Raw genomic sequence first — 24254 nt, 5'->3', positions numbered from 1 at the left:
ATGCGGAGGACCTCCGGCCCCTCCCCTGCCCGCCCCCGGGCGGGACAGTCTGGTCCGAGCCAGCGGCGAGGTGGCGCCGGAGCGTGCGCACTGCTGAACCGGAGCGCGGAGCGGCCAATGCCTCGGCGGCCGGCAAAGATGGCGGAGCGCAGCGGCCAAGGCACATCCCTGCGAGGGATGCGTGAGCGCATGGGTGAGCGGATCCCGCGGGGCTTCGGGCCGGCCGGGAGGACGGGCGGGACCCGGCGCTTCGGGACTGGGCGGCCGATGGCCCCCAAGAAACTTTTTTTTTGCCCCAACTGCGCGCTAGGCGTCTCCCCTTTACAGCCGCGCTGGAACCGTCGGGGCCGGGGCCGCACGGGACTTAGACGGACGATCAGGACCCCGGGGTGTGCGGGGAGGGAGACTCGGGGTGCCGATGTCCCCCAGGGTTGAAGGTTCCTGCAAGTCTGGCCACCGTGGTGGCCGCTGAACCCCAGAGGGGCGGGGCGCTGGCGAACTAACGGACTCGGTTGAGGCGGGGGTGGGGCGTCGCGGAACCCCTGAACCCCGCTAGGCCCTTGGGAACCCCTTTTGCCTTGGGGGACGGAATGGATTGCCCCCCAAGCAAGGGGTGTCCGCTCAGTCTCCGAGCTTTGGGATGCCCCGGGCCCCCAGAGTGGGAGTTTGCGAGCAGCCCCCTAGACGCTCGCCCTTTGAGTCTTTCCCAGCCTAGCGGTTTTTTGGGTCACCTCCCGCACCTCTCAATGAAGATGGGCTAGGGGAGAAGGAGTCCCATGGAGGGGGACAGCTTGTGAATCGCCAAGTTGGGATTGAAACTTGTTCCTGTCAGGCCCATCTTGGCGCTTGGAGGCGATTTAGCCCTGAAGGTTGCTTGCTGCTAAAGTGGTCCCCGTGCCCCAAAGGGCTTTTCTCCCACCCACCCACCCCCAAAAATTGTTCGTTTGATCAAGTTTGGCAGCGCTGGGCTTGCTCCGGGAGAGACGGGCTGGGCTACACAATTAGAGCCTGTTTTCCGGCTTCGTTTCCTTCAGGGGATCTTGGAGGAAACGATCTTCGGGGTTTTCTTGAAACCCCGAAGGGTTCTTGATGTGCAGTTCCAAACTGATTTTTTTTGGGGCGGGGGGCGGCAACTGGTTAGCTTTATCTTGTGTCAGAACACCGAATCAATTCCCTAACGCGTTATTTGTCGAAAACAAATACCACTTGGGTCTTTTTCTCCTTGGAGAGAAAACTTTGCCTTCTGTCTCTACCCTTTAAAGATTCACCTTAAAGAGTTGGTCATAAATTCAGAATATTCCTATTGGATGATTTTAATGATTGAAGGGAACTAACGTTCTGGATAACTTTTCTTTAAAAAATTGTATGTTGACTATTGGAAAAGGTGTGAAAACCTTGGCTAGGGACAGTTATTTGAGTTCAAAGTGTATCAAATGCAGAAATAGCGCTTTCGGAAAAGGCTTCACCCTAGTTAATATCCTTCCTGTCCATTTATGTTAGAAATTGAAAACATCACATGCTAGGTTTGCACCAACTTTGAATAGAGCTGCTCTCCTGGTCTCAGAAATTTCCTGAGAGAGGGTGGGGGACGGAGAACGGGGGGCTAGACTGTGCTGTTTTTTAATTATTATTATTTAAATCAGCTGGGGTCAAGAGTTAGCTAAATAACATGAGTTTCACTGTAATTTAATTGTATTTAAGTCATGGAGAGATTCGCTGTGGATTGGATTTAAATCTGTCTTTGCGCTCTGACTTTGGCCATTGCTTTAGGGAAAAAAACCCTCTAAGAATCTGCCATATTTTTGTGGTCCTTTTGATTTCCTATTCGTTTAAAAGGATCATGGTGTGGAAATATCCACAGAGTTGAAATATAATTAAGTGACTTTAAGAGCTGTTGTCTGAAAAGATATATTAATAAAACACCAAGATTATTTCCCTCAAAACACTCAAATTCAGAGGATGATTATGGCCCACAAAATTGTCTGTAGTTGAATTACTGAAAAAGCTAGGAAGTTCCTAGCCTTCAAATTTACTGGGTTATGGGTTACCTGAGTGGGTAGACATCAAATTGAAAAGAAAAAAAAAAAAACCTCTTTCCTCATAAAATGGTGATCTCCAGGGTGGCCATAATATTGTCAATCTCCAGGTCACTCTGAAAAATAGTCCCTGAATATCTTAGTGGCAACTATTAAGTTCAAGCCCAGTGTAGTATAGAAGGTCCACCACAGACCCTGTATTCCAGGGGTCCTCAAACTTTTTAAACAGGGGGCCAGTTCACTGTCCCTCAGACCATTGGAGGGTCTGACTATAGTAAAAACAAAACTTATGAACGAATTTTTATGCACACTGCCTATATCTTATTTTGCAATGAAGAAACAAAACATACAAATACAGTATGTGGCCCTCGGGCCATAGTTTGAGGACCACTGCTTGCCATCTTCAATAACTCATGGATTCAATTGGAATTTTAGCTTGTCTTAGGATGGGCCCTGCATTTTTTGATCTCACCCTGTTTTAAGTGATTGTCTTGTTTTCTGTCTGTTCTCACAGACTGGTAGAAGTGTAGTTGTATAATCTACACTTGTTTGCTTAAGAATGGAGCCATTTTATTCAAAATTCATTTGAGTTGAGGGGTTTTGCACCTCCACTGTGCATCAGAATAGAGCTTTTTAACAAAGGGTAAGGGTAGAGACCCACCCCCAGGGCCGGTTGGGAGCTGTAAGGAGGCTGGCATTGTTAAGAGCAATTTGGTTGATATAGCCTTTGTGGCCCAGGGTACAGCAGTCCTTATCTAGGTAATTTAAAGATGTTCCCCTCAATAATGAATCTCTGGTGATACCTCTGCTTCCGTGAGACACTTAAAACTCTCGGTTCACAGCGTATAGTAAAATGTTGCTTTGCTTTCTTTCTGGTTCCTTGCCTGCTCAACGTTTTTGGCATTGGGAGAAATATCTTGTCCTAAAAATTTCATGAGCTCCTTCTCATGGCCCACTTTGTGCAAGCTAGTACTCACATTGATGGCATCTGCTTTTCACCTTGAAGTTGAGCCTTCCAAGCCACTTAGTCTTCGGTGAAGTGTACCCAACTTCAAGTTTACCAAAGAGACAATGGGCTGTGCTTTGCCCTCAGACCTGAGCCACTCACTCAGTACTCGTGCTAATCCCCTTCCTCATTTCATTCTAGTTGCTGCGGCTCATGCCATTGCTGAAGAGCGACGCAGTCAAAGTGGCCATAGCCCTCTGCAGTTGCCTCAGGCGTCTACCAGCAACTTGAAGACTGCGTGTAAACCAGGTAGGGTTTCCTGGATTGCTTCACTTAGTTGTTCAAGTGTCATGTCTTGACACTTTGGTACCTAATATGTTTTTATTTTGTTGTTTTTTTTTTTAGTACTAGATGGATCTGTCTTGAAATCTGATGAGAAACAGAGACTAGCCAAAGAACGTAGAGAAAAGAAGAGACGAATTGAAGATGGTATATTTTAGACCTTGGTGTTTTTGTTTTATTAATTTTTATAACGAAATCTTAATCCCAGACTAAATTTTATGTTCCAGTTACATATTTCCAAAAGTAGTTTTACCTCATCTCTTGATAGGACTGGCATTCTTCAGGGTAATTTTTGGGATATTATTTAGGAATGAAATGGATGAGCAGGGTCATTTCCTAACTGTGTCTCCTTTCTGAATTTACTGACAAAAACAAGTGGCTCAGCTTCATTCAAATGGAATGTTGCTTTTCTTTGTTTGGAGGAAGGGCCTGTTTCTTCCTGGCTCTTTGTGAGAGCATTTTTTTACACTTGCACCCCTGCTGTCTAGGCTTTTGGGGGCTGGGGGTAGGGTGACAGTATGGGGGAGAGTCAATGCCAGTCTCTCCTGTGCATGCATCTCTGGACTAAGTCCCTGCCTTTGCAAGCTGGCATGGACAAAGGGGCTATATGAAGGTTGCCTTTGATGACCATAGGTTCATGTTAGTTTCCCAAAAAGAAAACGAGTTGGTTTCAGTTTCCTTCTTTGTGTGATGGGAACAAGCAAAATATTTTCTTGGCTTTTACACCTGGTACTGTATGTGTGTGTGTATTTGGACTCTTTCAGCTACCAAGGAGACACAGCTCTTTGAAAAAGAGAGAAAGGCAAAAATTTACTTTGAAAAGCAAATGGAGGAAAAGCAGCGAAAGATCAAAGAGCAAAAGGAGAAGGAAGAGCAGAGGAGAATCTCTGCTGAGGAGAAAAGGAAGCAAAAACTTGAGGAAGAACAAGTAATGTTTCTGTAGCATGCTAAACAGAAGCTGGGGTGTCTCCTGAGCCTGGCTCCCTTTTTCTTGATCCTTTTCTGTCCTGCCCATGAGAAGGGAAACCCAATCCCAGTTCTTCCTTCCTTGCGTTTTTATTCCCTTCAAATCCCCAAAGTTTAGCTCCTCCATCTGAGAGGTAGAGAAACTTCAGAGTAGCCAGAAGGGTGCCCTATCTGTCTACCTCATGATGGGGTCCTCTGAGCATTTGTGACCTTGAGTTTATGCTGAGCCTCTTTGGGAAGGAGATGAGGGTGAGAGAGACAGAGACAGAGAGAGAGAGGAGACAGGTGACCAGAGCAAGGGGGAGAATAAGTGTAAAGGGTCTGTGCATTTAGAAACATGATTGGATTATTAAGGAATCGTGTTTTAAAGAAAAGAGGGTTAATATGTTTTCAGTTATCACACTATCTGGTTTTCTAGGTAATTTCCAATAACGTTAGGTTAAAAACAATGATTTTAAAATGAGGCCACAGTGTAAATGTTAAGAATTGAAGTTGGGGGCCTGGAGAGATAGCACAGCAGCGTTTGCCTTGCAAGCAGCCGATCCAGGACCAAAGGTGGTTGGTTCGAATCCCGGTGTCCCATAGGGTCCCCCGTGCCTTCCAGGAGCTATTTCTGAGCAGACAGCCAGGAGTAACCCCTGAGCACCGCCGGGTGTGGCCCAAAAACCAAAAAAAAAAAAAAAGAATTGAAGTTGGTCCTTTTCTGAAATGCTCTGGACTGCATTTTGCTTCCCCTAGACTTGTCTTTGTCCAAAGCACTGGGGACCCATTGTGATGAAGACCTTGCCCAGAAAGCATGATTGACGGGAGAATAGGGAACCCAGTCATTTAAAGTTGATGTATTTACTAGGATAGGGATGAGAGATTAGCCCAGAGTGTGGCATTTGCCTGTGTGTCCTCAAGATCCTGAGTAGTACAAGTGGAAGTTGGGATGAAGTCAGTGGAGTTTCAGTGGTACAGTGTTCAAATCCCCAACCCTGTACCAGTGTTCACTTTCCCCCAGTTTCCCTTCCTCCCCCCAGCTTGTATTGATAGCAGACACTGTTCCTTTTATTCCTTTTTCCTTCCTAAACACCGTGATTTGCAATCTCCTTACTAAAGGGGTATCATGCGTATCACTTGATCTCTTTTCAGCACCCAGTTCTTGTCCAGAGTTTTTAAAACTTTAATTGGTTAACACCAGAATTTAGGATGTTTATAAATGTGGGCATGAATTTCACATCCATTGTGTTACTTGCTTCTTTTGTCCTGCCTTATTCTACACAATAGAATGGGTATGTAAATATTTGCTGGCATGTATTTTAAATAGGAACGGTTCAGAGCTGTTGTTTCCCGCACCGAGGAACGCATCAACAGCCGTGCAGAGACTATTAAGAAGAGATGGTCCTGGGAAGGCTCAATGGCAGAAGGGCGATCTGCTGCTGAGAGCAAAGATGGTAATTAAGGCATCTCTCATTGACTTTCATTTATTTGCATTGATATTTAAATGACGGCGATTAGTGTATTGGTTTTGTTTTGTTTTGTTTTGGGCCCACACCTGCTGGTTCTTGGGGGGGGGGTTACTCCTAGCTCAGCACTCAGGAATTACTGCTCACCAGTTCAGGGCACCATATGGGGTGCTGGGAATCAACTCCCTGGTCAGCTTTGTGCAAGGCAGGGAATTTACCCCCCACTCTTTCTTCAGCCCCTGGCGATTAAAGGTTGCATTTACACCCAAGACTAAGTTTTATGGCCTAAATGTAAATGTTGCCTTTGCATTATATTTATCCACCAAAGAAACAGGAGAAATTTCATATTTCATCCATTTCGGCCTTACAAGCCATGTGCTCTGCTGCCCAGAACATTCCCAAACTCTTGGTATCAGTAATTTAGATTATAGGTGGAGATATTTACTATTTTTGTGTGTGTATTTGTTCCATTTCATGGCATAATTAATTGTAGCAGTGGCGGGGTATGATTAAAATATTCCATTTTATTTTATCTTATTATATATGATTTGTTTGGTTTGGGGGCCGCAAATTACTCCATGGGATTGAACCTGGGTTTACATTGTTTAATGAAAGTGCCCTACCTGCTGTACTATAGCTCTGTCCCAGAGAAGATATGTTTAAGTTTAAAAAAAAATTACACATGAACATTATAAAAGAATAACTTTCCCTTGATCTCCAGGAAAAAAGAATAAGAGATGCTCCTCGTTAAGTAGAAAATGTACTCAGAGTCATTCAACTTCCGATAAAGAACAACTTGATGAAAAACCATCTGGTTAGTTAAAATTTTTTATTTCTTGCTTATTGTTTATTTTTACATAGTCAGGTGCTGGGGACATTCCTGGGTCTATGCTCAGGAGCAACCCCTATTGGTCCTTAGGAGACCATGTGTGGTGCCAGGAATCAAACCAAGAGTCGACTGCATATGAGGAGAAAGCCTTCATCCCTGTAGCAAATATCTTTATGAACCTAAAACTATTGAAGCAGAATATTGATAGCATAAGCACCTTTGAACAACAATTGGTTTTGTTGTCTGACGTGTTGGGTATGGTTCTGCCGAATTATTTTGTGACATTATTGTGCTATGCTAAATCCTTTTTGAAAATTTTTTTGTTGTTTTGGGGGGCCACACCTGGCGGTGCTCAGGGGTTACGCCTGGCTGTCTGCTCAGAAATAGCTCCTGGCAGGCACGGGGGACCCTATGGGACACCGGGATTCGAACCAACCACCTTTGGTCCTGGATCGGCTGCTTGCAAGGCAAACACCGCTGTGCTATCTCTTGGGGCCCGAAAATATTTTTCTTTTTATTATTTTGGATACATTTTAATTGAATCAACATGAGATAGTACAAAGTTGTTCACACTTATCAGTTATAAATGTCCAACACCCATACTCTCACCATTACACATTTCTCAATGTTCTGAGTTTGCCTCTGCCCTCCCCCGCTCTCTGCTCTCTCAGTCTTCCTTTTTTCCTGCTTTGCAATATTCATATTGAAAGGGTATCATGCATATCACTTTACCTCTTTTAGCACCCAGCTTTTGTCCAGAGTGATCATTTCCAACTCTTATTGTCATAGTGGCGACTTTACCCTAAATGCACTTCCCCACTCTGTGGCAAGCTTCTTAGCATACATGGATCAGTCCTCCAGGCCCTTATCTCTATGGTCTCTGGATATTATTAACATGCTATCTTTTTTTATATTCCACAAATAAATTCTTTTACAAAGATATGCTCCTTCTAGTCCAGTCTGATAAGGTAGTCATGTTCCCATTTTATTGTGTTGTTCTCCTAACCACTTCTTTTCGACTGGGAATACCATTATTTGTAGTAGTTCATTGATTTTTCTTGATTGGCACATGCCTTTTTAGGCCTCCACTTGAATACCTTTTGTTCTCATTTAGGATCAGAGAAAGTGACCAATCAGCTGAAAACCCGAGTGAAGTCAGTGGTGGTAATAAAGAGCAAAAGCTCAGCTTCACTCCTTCACGTCAAGAAAAATAACTTAGGTAAAAGGCAAAGGGTAGAAAGCCTAAGAATGTGGTTATTTGTACTTAGAAGTTTTTTCACTCATTTGGTGATGCATAAAAAATATGGACTCAGCACTTTCCAAGTGAGTGATTTTATTGAAAGATCTATAAATGAGAGTAGTGTTAAAAAGTACTAGATTCAAAAGTTTCAAAACAAACAAAAAGTACTAGATTCTTAGAGTATAGGAAAACCAATAGTCAGCACATATATGTGTTGCCAGTCTAGGCTCATGGTGTCTGCATTACACACGCCACCCACATCTTTCTCCCTGGAGATGTGGATTTTTCTGCTTTTCATACTCGGATGTGGTGGACGGAGGAACACTTTCTGTCTTTGGAGATACCAGTGATCAATCTTGAGCATGCTACTCTGTCTCTTTCTTTTCTTCTCCTTCCTCAGAATGTCTTTGTTTCTTAGTCCTCCCCCCAATTATTTTAGGTGGTCACTTTTGAAACTGTTGAAAGTACCAATTGAATGAGCATGTTCCTTTCAGGAATCCCTCTGAGGTTCTCTCCAGTTCTGATAATGGATGGGTCTAGAAATAGTCCTAGGTAGCTTACTTCCATAGAGAGAGCACATCTAACCCTTTGTGGCTATCATCATAGAAGTCAGTGCCTCGGGCATGATGTTAGCTCAGAATGTATCTTTAGCTTGTAAGATCCTGAAAGTACACTCTTGGCATGTGACCTATTGCCTGGTTTATTAATATTCTTCAGACATACTTACTGAAACATTTTAAATATATTAGGGCAGCTTCCAGTTTTCATTCTGTTTCACAGAATGGTGTTATTTCACGGGTGTGGAAAGGTGGAAACCCATTGTTCTAGGCATTTTGTTCCTTGAAGAATTTTCATAGCAGAAACAATTGGTTTTCATGATTTTTTATTGCTGATCTCTTAAAAGCCTCGTTTTCATATGCTGTCTAATTTAAAGTCACTTGGTCTCATCTAAGAGTTACATCCTTGTGCTCACCTTATTTTACTGATGGTCCTGGCTTGAGTGTTTTGTACATTCTGATTTATCAAGCATAGTAAATGTTACAAGCATTCAATTAACAGTAATCATTTCATGAAAATGATCTGTGAATTTTAAAATGCTGCAATTATATACTTATTTATTCAAGTAAAATTTCTGGGTTTCATTTGAATCAAGCTGGCCTTCCTCTATTCAGTGTAGCCTAATATTTTTCCTAAAATAAGAGTTGTTTGTGGACTTATTAAGAGCATAGCAGGGGCTAATCAAATAAAGTACGTGTTTAGGATTATGTGGCCTTTTTTTAGTTATTTGATGATGGTGTTGTTAAGTCCTCAATTTGGGAAATGTCTCATTTTATTGGAAGTGGAAGGAACTTGGAGATCCTGTGCAATCTTAGTTTGTGTATGTGCCCACATGTTATTTTAAGGATTCTATGCTACAACAGGTAAATAGAGTGCCTATAACCTTTCATGTTAAGTAACACTCTCTCCTCTCTTCCCCCTTTCCTAGTTAAGTTGCAAATTACAATCTTATAATACTTTTCATAACTGATTCAGAACTATAGTGTGAAAACAGAAATGACTTTTCTGGCTTCATTTGGGAGGAGGATTGTATTTTCATCTGTAGTGGACTGTTGCTTCATGTTGCCCCTGATGTTGGAGGTGCTGTCTTGGGGTTGTGATCCACTTCACGAAACATTTGTATCAGATGTGTAGTTAATGCTTAGAATTTCCTAACAAAGCAGTCTTCTTTCTCTCCCTGCTCTTAAACTGTTCCATGATGTGTTCCTGTCCTGTCAGATTTCTAACCGTGCATTCTCCACGCTCTGTTTTCATTCAGGTACAGGCCCTCGCACTGTAACTCAGTACATGGCCAAGCCTAATCGTAGTAAGAGTACTCATGATCTGAAGTCTGTGGCCATGCTTCCTTCAGCCTCTTTACCTGCAATGGGAACACCTGAAGATACTGATCTAACGTCAACCAACAAGAATACAAGAATCTCCTATAAACAGAGTGGCGGGAAAGCTTCCTGCAAAACTCGGGGAGTGGAGCCTATGATGGTTAACCTGCAACACGCTCCCCTCAAAGCTACTATCCAAACACTACCTTGCATGGGTATTGAACTTGCACCAAAAGTGAGCCAGACAGCCCTTCCTGTCTTAGAAATGGGCGAATGTTCCATGGCAAATAACGACATAGCTTCTCCCGCTGATGGGATGGCAATCTGTGAGGCAGACATCATTGGGACTGGCACAGACTCATCGCCGATTGAAAGTGTAGACCCCTCCCCTGAAGTGAGTACTGGGTCATCTACAGAATTGAGTGTAAATCCATCTCCGGAGGTAAGTGTTGACTCATCAGAATTGAGTGCAGACATTTCTCCTGATGTGAGTGAAGAAGTGTCCCCGGAGATGACTAGTTCGTTGCTCGAAATACCTCCAAGCATGAACACAGAGAAAATTGTCAAACAGATGCAATCACTCTGTGTGGAGAATCCAAACCAATCACTGGAACCCGACACTGAAGTCGTTGCTGGACCGTCCTCCGATACAAAGGTTGTTCCACAGGTTTGTCCAAGCACCTTTTAAATTCAAAGTTTTCTTCTAGTTTGGTGTCTCTGGATTATGATAGGTTGGTTGGGTTTCACAACATAAGCATTTATCGCATTCTGCACTAAATTTCATTCAATAGGATCACTAACTTAAGTAAATGAAAAATTCTCTGCCATTGCACAGGGCATTTGCCTTGCATGTGGCCCACCCAGTTTCAATATCCAGCATCCCATATGGTTCCCAGAGCCTGTCAATAATGGGTGTGCCCCCCAAAAGCAAGAAGAAACATTTAAAAATTCTCTGCTATAGCAATTTCTATGAACTATGTTTATGAACTCTGAAATATTATAAATCCTTAGTTTGGGCATAGAAATGGAATTAGATTTTGAAATTAGAGTTCTTTTAAATTATTTCTGTGACTTGCTTCAATTATGTAATTGAATTATTAGGCTAGAAAAATAGGTACCTAAGTCTCATGCTTGAAAGGCAAATTGGAAGTGCAGGGACCTATAGTTACATTTTATCAGAATATTGTTTCCTTTTTTTAAAGCAAACACAGCCACAGGATGGTAAGTGCTAGTAATTTTTTTATCTGATTGCATTGCTGTGTTTAGAAACTGGATATGACCCCTAACAGCCAGAAGCGTACCACATCGAATATACCGTGCTACACTTGGCAGTCCTCGCCTTCAGTTGCAGTTTCGTCTCGCCCATCCTCACCTCAGATTGTCAAGTTAGTAGCTTATTTGCAACTAGTGCTGCCCTTTCACCAAAACAAATTTCACAGGGGCCAGAGCAATAGTATAGTGGTAGGGCATTTGCCTAGCACATGGCCAACCCAGGATGAACCCTGGTTTGATTCCCGGCATCCCCTATTGTCCCCAGGCCTGCCAGGAGCAATTTCTGAGCGCAGAGCCAGGAATAACCCCTGAGCATTTCTGGATGTGACCCAACTCCACCCCCTCAAAAAAAAACCCCAAATTTCACATTATTGCTGATAGAGTTGAATAATTAGTATTCAGGAATAACAAAGATATTTTTAAATGACTTTTTAATCTTTATGATAAAATGCTCCAGGTGACAATTTATTACCCAAAGTTTAACATGCATTTATTACAGAACTAAATAAGACATTTCCTTTTGTTTTTCCCCAGACACCAAAGGTGCCCGCCCTCACTCGTCATGTCCAAGTCATCAAAAAAGAGCTCTCTTGCTTACACTGTAACACCTGTCCAGCACAGTGCGTCTGCATCAAATGCAATAAATGCTTCTGAGAAGAAGAAAGATAAAACTTTTAAAATCCACAAATATGAGGGTGGAATTCCAAGGTTGGTGATTGCAGGTAAGTGTCCTTCTCTAAGAAGTTTCTTTTGATAGGGAGAACCTCTGGAAGTAGCTGGGACTAGTCAGGAACGAGCTTTCTTCCGAATAAAGAGAAATAGACCAACCCCTCGCACACTTTGCTTGACCTTGCCAGAATGTCTTAGCCCAACCATCTAGTTGCTCTAGGAGTCCATTTTATTACTGTTAGATAGTAATGGGCTATTAATTGGCATGCTTCTTTCATAGTAGATAATGGTTCTGAAAATGGCCCTAATGTAGCTTCCATAAGATAAGATCATTTAGGTAGCACAAAATAGTTTGGAGGATGTTTTTTCATTCTGGAATAAAGTGATTGATTGCCAGAAGGTTTGTTCTCTTTGGGAGGTTGCTGGTGTTTTGGACAAAATCAGCCATCTGGTCACTGACAGTTTTTGTTGTGGTTGTTGTTGTTACTTATTCATTTAGACTGTCTACCTAATTTGGTGGTTTTTGGGCAGTTGGAGCCACTCCCAGCAGTGCTTAGGACTTATGGCTCTGCACTCAGGAATTAAATCCTGGCATTGCTTGGGAGACCACCTGGGGGTGCTGGGAATCGAACCTAGGTCAGGTGCTTGCAAGGCAAACACCCACCCTGCAGTACTATAGCTTCAAATCCCATGTGAAACATTTTTTTTAACATTGGTGATTACCACTTTCTTCTTTGGACTGAAAGACAGTTTAATTTCTCAAGGTAACTTTCACATGTTCTTTTAAATTAGAACTCAGTAATAAAATGACTGCCGGGATCGTGAACAAAGAAGAGGCCACCAAAATCCTGGCTGAAAAACGCCGTCTTGTTCGTGAGCAGAGGGAGAAAGAAAAATTACAGGAGAATCCAATGGAAGAAAGGTTGGTGCATAACCATTCTTACCGCTTTCTCTTCCTCCCTCTCTCTCCCTTTTTTGGCTGGGGCCCTAATTCTGAAAACCAAAGTTGATAGTCAAGCAAGTTTGAGGTATTAGAAACTCTCCAGGAGTCACTGTCCAGGAGTGTGAATGAGAAATAAATGGACACTTGTGGAAGAGGGGTTGTTCATCTTTAGTCTTCATACAGCAGAGGCCACCGAGGCATGTGATTGATGTATAACCCTGGATGGGTCCCATATTTCAGCAATAGCAACCAATTTCTTCTTCCATTTACTTGCGTCCTATGAAATAACCTTCCCTGTCACCTTCCAAATTCCTTCTCTTCCATATAGTAACACCACTGGTGTAAATACAAACTATTGCTATACTCAAGATTTCACTATCAAATATATTTAGTGCTGTTAAGTTATACTTACCAAGACCAGGACAGATACTAACTACTCTCCTCTGTCATTAGGAAAGAAAAAGATCAGGAGAACCATAGAGAGGATGTGCTCTCAAAAGCAGATGAGGCCCCACCACAAACTTCTGATGATCATGAATTCCAAAATGCTACTGGTGGTCAACAGGACCCCGAGGGTCATGAGCTTGTTTCACAGGACCAGGAGCAAGAGCCTGATACAACCAAAAGAAATTCTGACCAAGATGATCAAAAGGTTGTACTGACACAGGTTTGCCAGCTTTATAATTAAGTTCCGTAAGTCTCAAGGGGCATGAGACTCAAGACATAAAGTCATTGCAAACCAAACTGAATTTGTTTTCTGTTTGTGTGTTTGTTTGCATTCACAAAAGATGAACCATTACAGCATTCTCTGGCTGCTATATTTACAGGATAGTCAAGCTAATATCCAACATCACTGTGAGTCATTCTCAGCCACTCTTGGCAAAATGCTAGCATGTTTCTCTAAGTCAAACAGAAGCTGAAAGTAAGAAATTATAGATCCACAGTATTTTACTGCAAGGTTTCTTAAACTTGGCTCACTCATGATTTTTTGATGGAGCAAACTTTATACATCTGGCTGTATAGGTTTACAAATCAAACATGGACTGGTCACAAATTGTAAAAAAAAATTAGTGGGGAGCAACACCACACATTCACCTGCATGACTGTAGAGGATTTGAGAGCCACATTTCCAAGATGCTAGGTGCTTGTGTCAAAATTGCAATATTACAGCTTGGTTTCAGGAACTACTGTCCAGCCCTGTGTACTTCTCCCAACCTTGCTTCTGTGACACTGCACCTTGGTACAAAACTCCATCAGGCAAAGATAACAATGATGCCTAACTCTAAAAGTTAAAAGTCAGCAAAGCCATCAATAAAGCCTCACCCTGGTAAATACCAATGACCAGGTAAAGCTTCTGTTTGAGTGACCCCCAATGTAGCTTCCGGTTTAGCGTCTTGTTCATCCCAAGCCCCTTGTGCTTGTGCTTGTGCATGGTGTCAATGAGTTGTTGTTGTCAATAAGTTGTTTTGTGCTTTTGCGTTCCTCGAGGTGCTTCTTAAGATGACTGGGGAGGTGCCTTGCTGGTGGGGTATGTGCTGCCATGAGTTCAATGCCCAGTACATGTGCATGCCCACGGCATACATGTAAACACACACAATCTTAAGACTGTGGGCTTCTGCTACTATGTGACTTGAGAGCTTTTCAGATTATAAAAGTATGAAACCTCTATAACCATAACCCAAACATCCTACAGGGGCCTGGCAGCCTTCTGAATCTTGCTAATAGTTAATCAAGTCTCTCATCCTATCGAGCTGATGCTTTGGACACTGATGTTCTGTGAATGCGGTGTACACTGGTCTAGTACTCCCATCCAGAGATTCCATTCCTTTGCAAGTGGATTTTTATTTTGTAGGAGCCACACAAAAGCAGTGCAGGCTGAATAGTTTGGTGTGTGGCTCTAGCGCTACTGCTGCTGTGCTTCTGGGGAGGCTCATGTTCACCTTGCCCTGTGTTAGGTATATGCTCTGCAACATGTGCTGTCTCGGTTGCATCCTTTCATCCCGAATAAAAGAATGCTGAGAGTTTTTCACTGCTGAAAACGGAAAAGTTTGAACTTGTGTTCTCTGTTGACCCTTGATATATTGAGATTAAGTGGCATTTTTATACAAATTTCGTAGAAAGGGGACGCCAAAATTAAAGCCCAGGAGGAGGCGGACAGACGCAAGAAGGAGCATGAACGAATTATGTTACAGAATTTGAAGGAAAGATTAGAAAGAAAAAAGGTACTCTCTCTTCTCTCTCTCTCTCTCTCTCTCTCTCTCTCTCTCGCTCGCTCGCTCGCTCTTTCTGTTTTAGGGGGTTTGCATCTTTGCAATGGTGCGCACATGTATCAAAACAAGGATGTGGAAATCAGAAATGTTGGTCCCGAAGAATCTCCTAGGAGACCAGCCCTCATTCTCATGGTCTGTTCGTTGTCCCAACAGTGATGGTTTGTTTAGTCAAGCAAGAGTGTGTGAGAGGGAGCAACAAAGCCAGCTATAAGCTGGACATTGGAGTGTCTCTAACCCCGGTGAAATTGGGGCCATTGAGGGAGAAATGGTGCCAGGTTGCCTGGATGCCCAAATAAGTGCAGGCTGGCAGGGTGCATCTCTTGTGTGGCTCAAATCTCTGATCTGAGATCCAAAAGAGCCTGGTATAGGCTGAGGTGCTGCTGCATGGCCTGTGTTAAGATCAGGCAGCTGTCTGTGCCTGCAAGGGTAGAAGTGTATGCTGGGAAAGAAAAGGCTTAGGTAGCCTGCCTGAGTGTTGTCTTTGGAGTAGCCAAGCCTCTTCAGTCACAAGCTCTTCCAACTCAATTTACGTCACAAGTTCTAACTGGAGTTCAGTAATGAGAACTTACTCTCTGTAGTGAATTTCCAAGTCTGCCAAATTGCAGATGAGAAACCAGGTTCGGTGGGTGGGGGGGTAACAATAACCAAGGTCTCACCACTCACGGCATGTTCTCAGGGAGTGGATTGGAAGAACCCAGATACCTCAAGGGCTGGTGTCTGGGGCTTGGTGCAGTCACTTCCCGAAAGTGGAAAGAAATCAACTTCAAAACCACTGTTTTGTTGGAATCTGTTTTTGCATTTGAATTTTTATTTGTTTTCCTTGCAAATAGAGGATTGAGGAGATAATGAAGCGGACCAGAAAAGCAGACTGGAATCCCTCAAAGGTACCTTCTGCTACTCCCGCTGTGTCAGTTCCTCCTGCTTCCTCTTACTGCTGACACTGCTTTGCCATCCCAGTGGTATCCAGGAATAGATGTTTCCATTTCTTTGTTTGGGGCCACACTCCTCTGCTGCTCAAGAATTAACTCCTAGTTCTGCACTCAGGGATCACTTTGGGTGGGCTTGGTAGACCATAAAGGATGCTGGGGATTACACCTGGTTGGCATATGTGCATGGCAAGTGCACTACCCATTGGGACTATCTTTGGCCTCTACATTTTCATTTTCTATTATTTAAAACAACTTTTCATTGCTTCATTTTGCCTTTATGGGTTTTTTGTCCCATGTGAAACAGTGCTGTGGTTTTTCTATTAAAAACTCTAGGCTGGGGCTGGAGAGACAGTATAAGGTACTTGCTTGCCATGCAGCTGACTGGTGGTTCAGTTCCCAGACTGTGGAAGGTCATTCAAGCACAGCCAAGAGTGACACCATAGCACAAAGGCAGGAATAATCCCTGTGTATCATTGCATGTAGCTCAAACCCATCTTCCCCACCCCAAATAAAAAAAGAACCAAAGCTCTGGGTTGATTATCATTGTCTTTTTGGTCTTTCAGACTTCTAGGTTCTAGAAGCTAGTTGAATACCTTCTACTTTATCCCTTGTACTTAACTAATATTATCTATTGGATTAAAGTTCTTAATTTTCATGCCATGAAATTTATCCATATTTCTTTTGGCTAATGTGAGTGGGGTGCCTTCTCATAGGCTAATGGACCATTTGGAGATTCACTTTTTTGTTTGTTTGTGTTGGGACATACCCAGCAATGCTTAAGGTTTACTTCTGGCTCTTCACTTAGAAATTAACTCCTGGAAATACTCACAGGAACATATCAGGTGCCAGGGATCGAACCTGTATCCTCTGCATGCAAGACAAGCATCTCACTTTTGTACTAGTGCTCCTTCCCCTTGGAGAGCCATGTTTTGTAAATGTCTTTACCCATTTTGATGTTTGGGTATTTTTTTGGTTTGGGGTCACACCTGTCGGTGCTTGGAGGCTAGTCCCAACTCAGAGTTTGGGGTTGCTCCTGGAGACACTCTACATTGTTGGGGATCAAACCTGGGACTTCCTTATATAAAATGTGTGCTACAGCCTTTGAGCCATCTCCCTAGCCCTTAGCTACTTACATTTTTTCTTACTGATTTATGCATTAGGAGCCCTTTGAATATCTGTATATTGCCTTATCACTCTGGTTTTCTGGTTTACCTCGCATGCATAGCCTTTCTCTAAACAAAAGTTGGTTGTATATTTTCTTGATGGTACTTTTGGGGGTCTCACTCAAAAGTATTTGCTCACCCCAATATTATAGTAGCCTTGATCTCTGTATAGCTTACAAATATCAAAGCCCTTTTTTCCTTCAGATTAAATATTACTTGACCCTCTGCTACAAAATAATTAAGTTGCCTGTTTATAATTATGCTGTTTGGGCTGTATAACAGAGAATCCATTACTGAAAATTTCTGGAAGTCACTATCTCAAAAATTATTTAAAAGCCCTCTGGCATACAAGGTGGCATAGCTAGGACTATTGAGTGATTGAAGCTACTGGCCAATGCAAAGCCCTTTGCCCATAGCAATCTCCCAGGGACCTTTGGAGTGCTTTTCTCCCTGAGCTGAAAGACATATCTTGGACCTCCCATCATAGCACTCAGGGCTTACTCCTGGTTCTGTGCTCAGCGATCATGCCTGGGATTTAGGGGACCATATGCGTGCAAAGCCTACGCTCAGCCAGCCCACTGAATCATCCTCCAGGCCCAAGTTAGCTTTTTTTCTCCAGATTTTTTGTTTGTTTGTTTTTGGGGTCACACCTGGTAGTGCTCAGGAGTTACTCCTGGCTCTGTGCTCAGAAATAGCTCCTGGCTGGCACGGGAGACCATATGGGATGCCGGGATTGAACCACCATTCATCCTTGATCAGCTGCATGCAAGGCAAACACCCTACTACTATTCTATCTCTCCATCTCCTTTCTCCAGCATTTTTTGTTTGTTTTTGTTTTTATTTCTTTTGTCTTTGTTTTGGGGCCACACCCAGTGATGCTCAGGGGTTGCTCCTGGCTTGGGGGACCATATGGGATGCCTGGGAATCCAACCACGGTCCATCCTAGGCTAGCCTGGGCAAGGCAGACACCTTACCCCTTGCTCCATTGCTCCGGCCCCTTCTCTAACTTTTTAATTGAATTCCAGCTGTGAAATCTGTCACCTTTAAAATAGCTAAATTACAGACTTAGAGTGATGACAGGAGTTAAGGTTTTTGCCATGTGTGCCACCAGCTCTGATTCAATCTTCTAAACCACAATGTCCCCTGAGCACTGACAGATGTGGCCAAAGCCCGGACCCCAAGCATCTAAGTCTGGATATTTGAATTTTAATGTCACCATGCTGTGTTCACATTGCAGACTGCTGAGACTCTGGGCAAGGCAGAGGATGCAGATGATGAAGATGAAGCTGATGACGAGGAGGAGTCAGACAGTGACAAGGAACTCTCAGACACACAGTCATCAGGTGATTTGCCTGCCAAGCCCCTCCAGTCTTGACTCCCCTGCTTGCATTTAGGAGCCTTTGTGCTTCTGAGCTGTGAGGCATTGGACCAGTTTAGATGTGCTCTGTTGGGCACTGTTTTGTTGTCCAAGATGGACAACACTAGTATCCTTAGAAGGTGGTTCTGAGAATCCAGCTTAATGCTGAAACTCCTGCCTGGAACCCAGGAAGCTCAGTTGGCTATGACTGAGGCCAGTTTTGCCGTTTCCTTCATGTCATTGCCCAGTCTCATGAGGCATCTGTGCTGGACTCTAGGTGTAATTGCATTTCCTGTTAATGTTTTTTTAATGCATCTTTTAATTTTATTCTCTGGGTTTATTTTGTGGGTCATATCCAGCATTGCTAAGGCATTAGTCCTGGCTCATGCTTCGGGGGAATACATTGGATGCTAGGGTTAAATCTGACTTGGCTCTGTGCAAGGCAAATGTCCTACCTGCTGCATTATCACTCCCGTCCCTATTTCGTCATAAGTCTTTCATCATAAGTCTTCTGTGGAGGCCTATCTGAGGTAGGAGCTCAGTCTTTGAGAAAGCACTGTTGAGCTCTCACCTGACCTCCCCAGTGGGCATGGAACAGTCAAATCATGCAGGCAGAGACACAGCCCTTGACCTTGGGGGATCATAGCTAACATGGAGTCACAGTTACTCTGTTGTTTGTAGGCCACATTCAGAATAGTTTGGGCCAGAGACATGGCTCAATGCAAGAGGCTTGACTTTGATTTCTGGCACCTTGGTCCTTGGTTCATGATCCTCTGAGCACTGAGCTAGGAGTTGTTCCTGAATACTGCATAGATGTGGCCCCCAATCCAAAAAGAATATATAATTTGGCCCCCAAACAAGCACATGACAGAAAGCACCCACCAGGGTGAATCTGTTCTTAGGTGTCAACATGCAGCTGTAAGAAAGGCTGAGGGAGACTCCAGCAAAAGTGGAATCAGATGGGGGTGGGAATGACTGTGGGAAGTGGAGGGTCAAGTTCTCTAGAGGCTTCCACTTAGGTCTTGAGGGCAGCAGCCCCGGCCTGCTTCTTGTGGTAGCCAGGAACATTGCTGCTTCTCTTTGTTCCATAAACCCCAGTTTACTTTCTTCCTCTTCTTTCCACCTCCACCCTCCAGCTTCACTTAGTAGTGAAGAGTCATCTTCAAAACCCAAAGTATGTTCCAGGAAAACCAAGCTGGTTTACTTAGACCCCACATCGACTTTCCTACGTCCAGGAAAAAAAGTGATTTTAGATTGTGGTATGACGACGATCCAACCTGTGAACAGCAAAGGGACCGTGACATTAACAAAGGATGCTAGGTGAGCCCAGGGGGTGGTGGACATTCTCACCTGGTGCATGAGATTGCTGCTGGTAGCACTTTCCATGTGCTGATGAACAGAAATCAAAGAATGTCTGGGGTATTCTTGTCAGGTAAAGTTTATGTCTAGGATAGCAAAAACCAAGGCCTTGTTTGCTAACACATGACAGAGGGCAGGGCCCAGAGTCACACCCCAGATACGTCTCACTCCAAACAGGGCTTCCGTTGAGAGTAGTTGATGCTGAGCCATAAAATTAGGGACAGGCATAGTGAGCAGTCACTATAAGTGGCATGCCTAATTCCTGCTATCAGTTCTAATTGTCTCTCGGTTATTAATAATATTTTTTTGTTTTTTTTTGGGGGGGGTCACTCCTGGCTCTACGCTCAGAAGTTGCTCCTGGCAGGCTCGGGGGACTATATGGCATGCGGGGATTCTAACTACTGCCCTTCTGCATGAAAGGCAAACGCCTTAACTCCATGCCATCTCTCCGGCCCTTGGCAAATTTTGGGGGGTAGGATTTGCTGCAAGTGGCTTCTGTCTTACAGCGCCAGTGTGATTTTGGTGAATCCACTTCAGGGAGAGTGGATTGCTCGAACCAGGCGTTCGGAGAAATATGAAATATGAAATAAATGAAACCACACAGAGAATGTGGGGTCAACACGTTTCTGGCAGGAGTGCGACAAGTTTAATTTTTGAGCAGGGGGGTTTATAGGGGTAAAATTAGCCACAGGTGAAGAATAATTGTAATCACAAAGCCTAGTATAACAATAACAATACCTAAGCTGTGGGTGTGACTATAGAAATCCTAAATTACAAGAGAGAAGGTCACAACTCAAGGTAACTCTTAGCAAGCTTGCTTTAAATGCAAAATCAGGATTAGGAGAAAATAGGAAATATCTAGAAACTTGGTCTTTCTAGGCTGGACTCTATTGTTTTAGAGGTTAAATGAAGGGAGGTACCAAATCCCCAAGAATGAGCTTCTCTATATTTAAAGGAGAGTCAATAATCAAAATCTGCATTCGGGTTATGCCCTTGATTACCAGAAACTGCAGTTGCAAAGAGTAAAAATTGTCTTTGCTTTAAGGGCTGACTATATCCAGAAAAAGGGGTTCTCAAATAAACTTTGGTGCTGGAATTTCTGGGCCAAATTATTTGATAGAGGCCAATATTTTGCCTGATTATAAACAAAGGAGAGATAGTCAGATACTGGCTGAAAATGTAATGCCAGGTGTCTCTTTGGAAATTCCTCAACCATCCACTCAGGGGAAAAAGGCGTCCACAGTGGGCCTTTTGAGGAACCCCATGGGGGTTAAATTAGTTCTACCCACCAGGAAAATCTGAGGTTACATCTGGTGGGCTGAGACTCCCTAAAAGCTTAGGCATGCCCTGGCAGGGATTTAAAATGTTATTAATTTCTACGAACAGGTTGAGGGTTGCCAGAGGAAGGGTTGAAAGCATGGACCAATTCCTGACAAGAGACCTTAAGACAGTGGTGTGAAAATACCTCCTACATGGTCTGCAGGAGGAGGAATGAGCTAAACAGTGCAGTGAAAAGGCAGAAAGGGTGCTAGGGGAGAAACTGCACACCAGTCTCCACTCCTTCCTGGCCATAGGCCAGCAGCTGCTTGGAGGGGGACAGGGGACCCTGTCTGTGCCATTTATGGAAAGATCAATTCCTTCATGTAAAATTACCATCCTATAAAAAGTTTTCTGTGTCTTTTAATTCCTTGGAGTTTCCTCCTGCCCAACACACATCCAAGTTTCGCTCCAACGAGGTCTTTATCACTTGGGTCAGTCTTGGTTTGGGAATAGTCCACATTCTAACTCAAATATCTTTTTCTAGATCATTGTCCAAGAGAACCACTGCCAGATCACCTAAAAGTAAAACATCTCTAGAAGCGAATAAAAGTCTGGCATCCACTCCAGGCTTCCAGTCACAGGGACAAGAGTGGAATCATAGCACCATCATCGATGCTTCCAATGGTGCCGAGCCTCTGCCCTCACCCCACACAGATCCCAACAAAAAGTTTTACCGTAAAGGCTCATTGACTCACGGCCAGGGTCTGCCAGCAGGTGAAAAGAGCCCTGTCCAGTCAGGTGAGTTGTTCCCTCTGCTGCCTGGGGCTGCAAACACAGTGGGCCTTTGCAGGTGATCTGGGTACCTGGGGAAATGAAGGGGAGGACTGGATGGGGCGGTGGTGGTGGGCAAGAACTGATGGCAAACATTGGCGTCTTCTGTTAAGTTTGTTGTACACTAGTGAGGGCCTCTCATTTCTTGCCTTTATTTTGCTTCCTTAAACTAGTGAGGGCCTCTCATTTCTTGCCTTTATTTTGCTTCCTTAAAAAATCCCAATTTCCCCTGGCAGATTGCTGGGCTGGCCAGCACATGCATCCTCATTTAGGGCACTGTGCTAGTTGAGGGGCCCTCAATTGAGAGTCTCAGCTGTGATGTTCCCGTAACTCCAAAAGACCTTCTGTTTTCTTTCCTTGGCCAGAGTTCTCTGAACTTGAGAGACATCTTAGTCACATTAGTGGAACAGGGTATGAGCAACATTTCTAAGGTCCCTGGTGTGGATTAGCCCAGGGAGCTACTCGGTTCCCAGGCCCTACCTACCTGTTAGGCAGGCCAGAGCTTCTGACAGTGACTAAAGGGTATTTCTTTCTCCTTCTGTGCAGATCAGTAATAGTCAGGACGCCCAAGCGTGCCACCTTCACGAGTGAGCCGCTCTACTCGAAACATCACGAAGAAAACCAGCTGGAACAAAAGAGAAGGGACAAAAACTTTGTGATGTGTCACTCCTCAAATTAGGGTGTCAAGTAAAAAATAGGTGCCTTCTCATGCCAATTTCTTTGTCTCAGTTTTTGGGGGTTTCTGTTCAATGCAAGTGTGGGTGTGCTCCGGAGACATCTTGGTGGCAGCAGTCATTCTTCTCGAGGTTCTGAACTAACCTGCACCACCAAAGCAAGCAATAGCTTCTTTTCTGTAGGTATTGGGAACTGTACCCTGTTTAGTGGTTCCATTCCGTTAGCAAGTAACACCTCAGGTTCAGTTGGGTAGAGCACACGGTAGGAGATAAGTCAGACCCTCAAGACTGCCCACGGAGGGCAACTGGCTAATTTGCTAATCCAGCTACTATTACCAAAGGTTGGAAGATGGTTTACTATTGTCAAGTGTTTAACTCTGCCCTAATCTGCCAACCACATTGCACACTCAGGCACGCCCCCCCCAGAATGTGGGGAGTCCCCAAAAGCATGACACACATTGGAAACAATAGGTAATGTTTTTGGGAGTTGAGATCTTAGATTCTCTCCGTTGACAGTGCCTTCTCTCCTTGAGCTCACCAGCCAGCATTAGCCATGCCTTCTTCAGTGTACTGTGATGCCAGGTGTGCTGGCCTTTCTGTCTGTGGGTGCTGGCTCCTCTGACCCGAGGGTCAGCATGCACAATGCACAGTGTTTCCCGAAATCACTCCACAAGCTCCTGAGTTAACTGTAACTGCAGTTCAAAGGGCGCTCTTGGTGCTAATGAGTCATTGAAACAGTCCCTTTGTTCACTCTCATTCCTCTAGCATTTGTAAAATATTGTTCTTCTAACTCTTCCGAGAAGACCGATCTTTTTTTTTTTACTTGGATTAGAGGTTTGAGTTTGGAGTCTCTGATCTCCAACTTCCGTATGTGGAAGGCGCAGACAATCATTGTCACCCATGGATTTCTGATGTTTCTGCATAAGTGTCTCATGGAAATGCATATAGCTCTGTATTAAAAGTGTATGTGCTCTGAAATAAATGTTTGCAAATGAAACAAGTTATCTTTTCATCATCGTAACAAGAGATGTGTGGGGGTATGATAAAGGGGATTCCAGTTGTGACCTAAATTATGAACTAGTGGCCAGCCAGTTCAGTACATAGTAATCAAAGTCTCAGGTGCCCATATAATGCAGCCAGTGGGTGACTTGGGAGAGTCAGCCTGATGGCAGGGACACTTTTGACCTGGAAACTATCAAGCTAGGTATGATGAGTGGCCCGTGGAACATTCACTGTTGTGGCATCCCCACTAGCGACTGTCAGACATTGGCATCATGCTGAGAGTAGTTGCTCCTTCAAACCTTTACTTTTTTTTGTTTTTTGGGGGGCCATACCCGATGACACTTAGGGGATACTCCTGGCTATGCTCCTGGCTTATGGGTCCATATGGGATGCCGGGGATTCGAACCTCGGTCCGTCCTAGGCTAGTGCGGGCAACACCACCGCTCCGGCTCCCAAACCTTTACTTTTTTTTAGTGTTTTGTGTCACACCCAGCAATGCTCAGGGGTTATTCCTGGCTCTACGCTCAGAAATCGCCCCTGGCAGGCTCAGGGGACCATATGGGATGCCAGGATTCGAACCAGTGACCTTCCACATGCAAGATAAATGCCCTATCGCTGTGCTATCTCTCTGGCCCCAAACCTTTACTTTTTTTTCTTTTCTTTTCTTTTCTTTTCTTTTTTTTTCCTTTATCTTTATTTAAACACCGTGATTACAAACATGATTATAGTTGTATGATTACAGTCATGTAAAGAGCACCCCCCTTCACCGGTGCAACATTCCCACCACCAATTTCCCAGATCTCCCTCCTCCCCACCCCCCTACACCTGTACTCGAGACAGG

General features: G+C 44.0%; 1 protein-coding gene across 1 annotated transcript; it reads left to right on the top strand.

The window, feature by feature from the left end:
* Positions 1-23223, top strand: MAP7D3 (MAP7 domain containing 3). The gene is made up of 17 exons (XM_049766939.1): positions 1-193; positions 3184-3291; positions 3388-3471; positions 4089-4252; positions 5600-5726; positions 6460-6552; positions 9624-10351; positions 10951-11069; positions 11491-11678; positions 12418-12547; positions 13022-13235; positions 14686-14823; positions 15669-15722; positions 18168-18273; positions 19424-19607; positions 21451-21704; positions 22284-23223. The coding sequence occupies exons 1-17, from the start codon at positions 1-3 to the stop codon at positions 22289-22291; spliced, it is 2892 nt and encodes a 963-aa protein (XP_049622896.1). The 3' UTR covers positions 22292-23223.
* The last annotated feature ends 1031 nt before the right edge of the window (positions 23224-24254 follow it).

The sequence above is a fragment of the Suncus etruscus genome, chromosome X (assembly GCF_024139225.1).
Source record: "Suncus etruscus isolate mSunEtr1 chromosome X, mSunEtr1.pri.cur, whole genome shotgun sequence".
NCBI lineage: Eukaryota > Metazoa > Chordata > Mammalia > Eulipotyphla > Soricidae > Suncus > Suncus etruscus.
Note: the sequence above shows the minus strand (reverse complement) of the source record. Positions and strands in the feature narration are given on the sequence as shown.